Source organism: Otolemur garnettii, unplaced genomic scaffold, assembly GCF_000181295.1.
Source record: "Otolemur garnettii isolate 467f Iridium unplaced genomic scaffold, OtoGar3 scaffold00144, whole genome shotgun sequence".
Taxonomy (NCBI): Eukaryota; Metazoa; Chordata; class Mammalia; order Primates; family Galagidae; genus Otolemur; species Otolemur garnettii.
Window position 1 is genome coordinate 4112650 of NW_003852539.1, and position 5384 is coordinate 4118033.

A 5384-nucleotide genomic window follows, 5' to 3' on the forward strand; every position below is an offset into this window, starting at 1 on the left:
AAAAAAAAAAATTCTCTTACCTCAGCCTCTCATGAAGACGGGACTACAGGCACCTGCCACAACACCTGGCTATTTTTTGTTGCAGTTGTCATTGTTGGTTAGCTGGCCCGGGCTGGGTTCCAACCCTCCAACTTCAGTATATGTGGCCGGTGCAGTTACCACTGTGCTATGGGCACCAAGCCTAAATTTCATAATTTCTCAAACTAAGGTATCTAAGTCTCTTACCATCTAAGATTTCCTAAGAATGCTCTTGCCCATACAAGACTCTTAAGATCTTTGGAAGAAAAGGACAACAGAAACCATTATGTTCACAAGCCTGGACACTAACCAGAGGAAGAGGTTAAGTTTATTGCTTGGGATTGATGGTCAGGGCTTAGAAAAGAATTTCCTGATCTTATAGGAGACAGTATTTGGTGGGATTCAGATTACTATTCTGAGTCAAGGTAATCACAAACCAAATTTGCTAACACTATTAATGGGAAAACAAAGTACTGATCACTTTGAAGTATACTCCTAGAAACAACAAAGAATTTGAAAGGATGTGGTTTTCAAGTTCTTTGTTTTTGTGCTATAATATTGTATTCACTTAAAGTTTCCTAAGGGGGGAAAAAGAATCCCAGAAAATTGGTATCCTCTCCTCCACTCATATTATTCTAGTGTACACTTTGCTGTATTTTCTTAATGGTGGGAGATGTTAATAATGACACTTTGGTTCTTTTTAGCTCTGTGATTGTAACCTTGGGGAGTCATTCAATATAAATGTCAAAAGCCTACATAAAGTAGTGAAAATCAAAACCAAAGATAATGAACACCATAAGAATTGACAGTCCATTCTAAAAACTGATATGAACTCTAAATGGCTCCATACAAAGTTAAGATTCCATTACTCTCAGCCTAAACACTGGAAAAATGTAGGATCAGCAATGTTTCCCTTTAAGAGTGCTATTAAGTTCGTATTTTAAGTCCCTGAATTTATGAAATTTTCACTTAATTTTTAAAATGCATTTATTCCTTAAGCTCATACCTGCTAGACTAAATACAAGGATGTAAGAAACTGCAAAGACCTGAAACAAGAAAGGACAAGTACAGTATAATGACGATGCTCATGGGAAAAGGAGGTCTTTGATAAACCTCTAACTGCCTCCTATTTGGCAAAGCAAATAAATGAAAAGGTATAACTTTGAGGCTGATAGAAGGACTATCAAGTCCACATAGATATGCTTTTCTTCCAAAGGCGGCCACATAAAACAGGTAAGTTATTAAAAAATGCAAATTTCTTTTTAACAGTTGATAATAATTTTAAACATTGCCTCTTATTATTATTTGAAGTTGTGCTTCTAGGTTATATCAGGCTAGGTCCACCCTCTAAACTCTACAACAGTTCCTAGCTGCTACAGACCAAAATTCAAATTCTATAAACATGACATTCAATGACTTCCAAGACCTGGCCCAACTTACTTTCCCAGTTCCATCTCCCATTATAATCCAGTTAACATTAAATTATTCTTTCCTTATTTTGTGAGCCTTCTGGCCTTGGCTCTAGCAGTTTCCCTGTGCTTAAAATGGGGCCATCCCCAAACATTACAGAAGACTCAGCTAAAATGTTATCTCAACTCCCCCAACTCTCCAGTCATGATCACTTAATTGCTTTGTATCTAGACTCAATGTTTACAAACATCTCACTGAGGTCAGCAACCCCCATTCATGCCTGGTTATCTACCCAGCTCTCAATAAAAATGTAAGTGATAAAAGGCTCAATTTTGTAGTACCTTTCCACACAAAATGCTAAATAGGTCAAGCATCACTTATCTGAAATGCCTAGGACAGAAGTGTTTCATATGTTGGAATATTTGCATCATTCTTACCAATTGAGCATCCCTAACCTGAAATCTGAAATGCTCCAATGAGTATTTCTTTAAGTGTCATGTTGGCAGCATTCTGGATTTCAGATTCTTGGAATAAAGATGCTCAACCTGTACTACACATACCTTTTTTAAGGGGAGGTAAAACAGTTTCTTGACCATTTCTGAGAATTTACAACCCTTGAGATAACTGTGGTATTATAAAATAAAGTCACTGAATTTTAAACTGACTTTTCCATTAGTTGGCTTTATTCTTTCTATTTGTATAGTAACATTCCCCTCCTTTATTTTTGCTTTTTAATCAAAGACATCTTTCGCTTAAGCCAGAGCAGCAAATTAGTACTTTATATTTCTTTCCATGATAGAGCCACATTCCAATAAGCGTTAAGAAACATAACTATTATGTTCACAATGCCTGGCTTTAAAAAAAAGATAAGAAACATTGCCAATCGATCTTTACAAATGAATATTTTAATATAAATAACCAGGAAACTTGGGCAGCACCTGTGGCTCAGTGGGTAGGGCACTGGCCCCATATACTGAGGGTGACAGGTTCAAACCTGGCCCTGGCCAAACTGCAACAAAAAAAATAGCTGGGCGTTGAGGCAGGCGCCTATAGTCCCAACTACTCAGGAGGCTGAGGCAAGAGAATCGTCTAAGCCCAGGAGTTGGAGGTTGCTGTGAGCAGTGTGACACCACAGCACTCTACCGAGGGCAATGAAAGTGAGACTGTCTCTACAAAAAAAAAGAAGAAAAAAAAAAGAACCAGGAAACTAGTTCACATGATCTTTGCAAAAACTAGATTTTAAGATTTAAAAAACAGTGGCCCCATTATAGCACTCTGCCATATTCAGGCCTCCAAATATATTCAACAGCCATTTATTAAACAATTATTATAACGTGAACCACAAGACAAATAATGTAGATAGTATGAAGAAATAAAACATTTACATAGAACCTATCACTTTGGCCAGGTGGCTCATGTGCTAATCCTAGCATTCCGGGAGGCCAAGTAGGAGGATCTCTTGAGCTCAGAAGTCCAGAGACCAACCTGAGCAAGAGTGAGACCCCGTTTCTATTAAAAACAGAAAAATTAGCCAGGTATTGTGGCAGGTACCTGTAGTCCCAGCCTGAACCCAGGAGTTTGAGGTTGCTGTGAGCTAGACTGATACCATAGCACTCTGGCCTGGGGCAAAAGAGTGAGACTCTAGATAAAAAACCAAAATAAAACAGAAAAAACACCATTACTTTATACTTTTCAAAATACTTTGTGCAGCTATCTCAATGGGTCCTCAACAAAAGATGGGCAAGGTTCAACTTCACAGAGGTGAGACTCAGAAAGATTATGTGACATCTCAAGGTATCTGCAGGAGCCCCGGAATATTAAAGAAAAAAAAAAAACACAATACTGCAAGTAGACATCTAAGCCCTCCCCACCCCCACTTTTACGGGCTCTTTAAAAACTTTTGAGAACATTATCTCATCCTGTGCATAAGGTTATACAACACTGAGAGGCTAGGGGAAGTAAATTCTTAACAGCAGGTTAGTCAGGTAATGGATGAGAGGCTTGAAGAAATGACTCTACTGGGATTAGCAAACAGAAGAGGAAAACATCATGATACAGGCACAGAAGGGTAGGTCTGGAGGAGATAAGAGAGGTACAATTAAAGGTACAGGTAAAAAACTGTTTAGGTTAGATATGGAAATAAAGTCTGGGAGGGGCTTAGCTGCCTGCAAGAATCTTGGTGTGGGGATGAGGACCTGAAAACTGCCTTGTGGATATGTAAAGGAAGGAGGAAATGAAACCTAATGGCACTGGTAGCGAAAGGGGTAAGAAAAGAATGATTTTAAAGTAATCCCAATGTTTTGCTTAAGCTTAAGGAACAGAAAAACACAAAGAAATGACTAGCCAAAGTCCATTTTTAAAACCCCTTCATTTCTGGGAGCCCTTAAAAATTGCTGAATATTAAGGCTGATGCACTTTTTCCTCTACTCCTGCACTATGATTAGGTATTCTTACTGTTAAGACCAGCCCTTCCTTTTCCTTAGCCAAAGTGGAATGCCTTGTTGAAGCACAGTCCCTCTGTTAAGGACAGCTGACTTCTTTCATGGTGAAGGATTCTCAGATTCTAGCTAACGATCTACCGATTTCAAGCCATATATGGTACAAGACAACAGTCATGCGATAAACGAACATGGCCAGTCCCTTAGAAACGGTCAGGTAGAAATCGCATCCTTGATTCTTGCGGTGGCTTCGGGTCCCTAAAGACTTCTGGAAATGAGGTCTCCTTACAAACTACAGTACAGTGCAGAGCAGAACACACGCACGCCCCTTCCTATTAGCCCGCCCCCACTCCCTATCCTTAAGCCTAGGTTCGTGAGTAGAATCCAATTTTCCATGGCCCACTGGATCTGCAGGGCGGCTCAGTGCAGGCCTAGGCAGCGGAGGCAGGAGGGGCTTCAGGCACGGGGAGGGCGCTGAACGGCCAGGGGTATGTCCATCTTCTTGGTGCCCACCCCTCCAGCGTCTCCAGCTCCAACAAAACCGAAAACCGACAGCGGCCCCACTACCCCTCCGGATGTCTCCTATCCCCGGAAGCAACTAGGCCCAGCAGCACCCCAGTTCCCTTTTCTCAAGGTAAAAACCGGGTCGTGGGTGAAATGGCCTGGTTTTCATTACCCCCTTCCCAAAATGCCTGGGTCTGGCTTCCGGCCAAGCCCGCAACAGCGTAGGTTACCCGGAGTTGGAAGGCGCCGCTCGCTACCGGGCGGGGCGGGCTGCTGCAGAGTCGGCTGCGGGATCTGTGTCTGAAGCGGCGGAGGTGGCGGCTCGGCGTCCGGGGGCCTAAGGCCCGGAGTGGGGCCGGGGAGAGGGGCGCAGCGCCGCCGCTTCGGGGAACCGGGGCTCAGTAGAGCCGCCTCGAACTCCATGGGCCGCTTCAGCGTCGCCCCGCACGCCATGCCGCTGAGGGGCCAGAGACCGAGAGTGGACCCGGCGGCAACTGCGACCCAAGCTCCGGCTCCTCAGCGGGGCTAGTAAGCCAAGCCGGCTCCAATGGCGCCTCCAGCACCCGGCAGCGGCGCTGGCCCCGCCTTCTGTGACGTCACGGGAGCGCACCACCGCCTGGCACGGGGTGGAAAGCCGGAAGAGGGCCGCTCTGGAAGGCTGGTCAGCAACGGCCCGGCCAGAGGTCCCCCCTGCTGAGGAAATGGAACGGTCTGGGCGGAGAGCGTGGTCACCAAGCAACATCGGAAAGGCCCCCACCCCCGCCTCCGCCCCTACAGGGTCCCTTCCCCCCCAGCGCTCCGGCGGTCTCACCCCGGTGGTCCCGTAGGTTTTCGCACCTGCGCGGCACCGGAGCGGGTAGGGGAAAGCTTGGAGGGGCCTGGTGAGAGGTGGCTGGGGTCTGGTGACTCTCGGATCGCGTAACCTTTTAGGCCTCTCTTGCCCCCAGTACAAAAGAGAGGGTGATTCTTAAAGGTCATCAAGGGCATTCCACTGAGTTCAATGAGGTCTTGCCC

The 5384-nt window shown here is 44.9% G+C and overlaps 1 protein-coding gene and 1 long non-coding RNA gene across 2 annotated transcripts in view; one reads left to right on the forward strand and one right to left on the reverse strand.

Moving 5' to 3' along the window:
- LOC105887918 overlaps positions 1 to 2946 on the forward strand; it is a 21033-nt gene extending 18087 nt beyond the window's left edge. The window contains exon 3 of the long non-coding RNA XR_001161654.1: positions 2908 to 2946. This is a non-coding gene — a long non-coding RNA (uncharacterized LOC105887918). The remainder of the gene's footprint in view (positions 1 to 2907) is intronic.
- AKIRIN1 (akirin 1) overlaps positions 1 to 4982 on the reverse strand; it is a 14884-nt gene extending 9902 nt beyond the window's left edge. Inside the window, exon 1 of the mRNA XM_003798998.1 lies at positions 4601 to 4982. Coding sequence (XP_003799046.1) covers positions 4601 to 4823 — 223 coding nt within the window. The 5' untranslated portion in view covers positions 4824 to 4982. The remainder of the gene's footprint in view (positions 1 to 4600) is intronic.
- Positions 4983 to 5384: the final 402 nt, after the last annotated feature.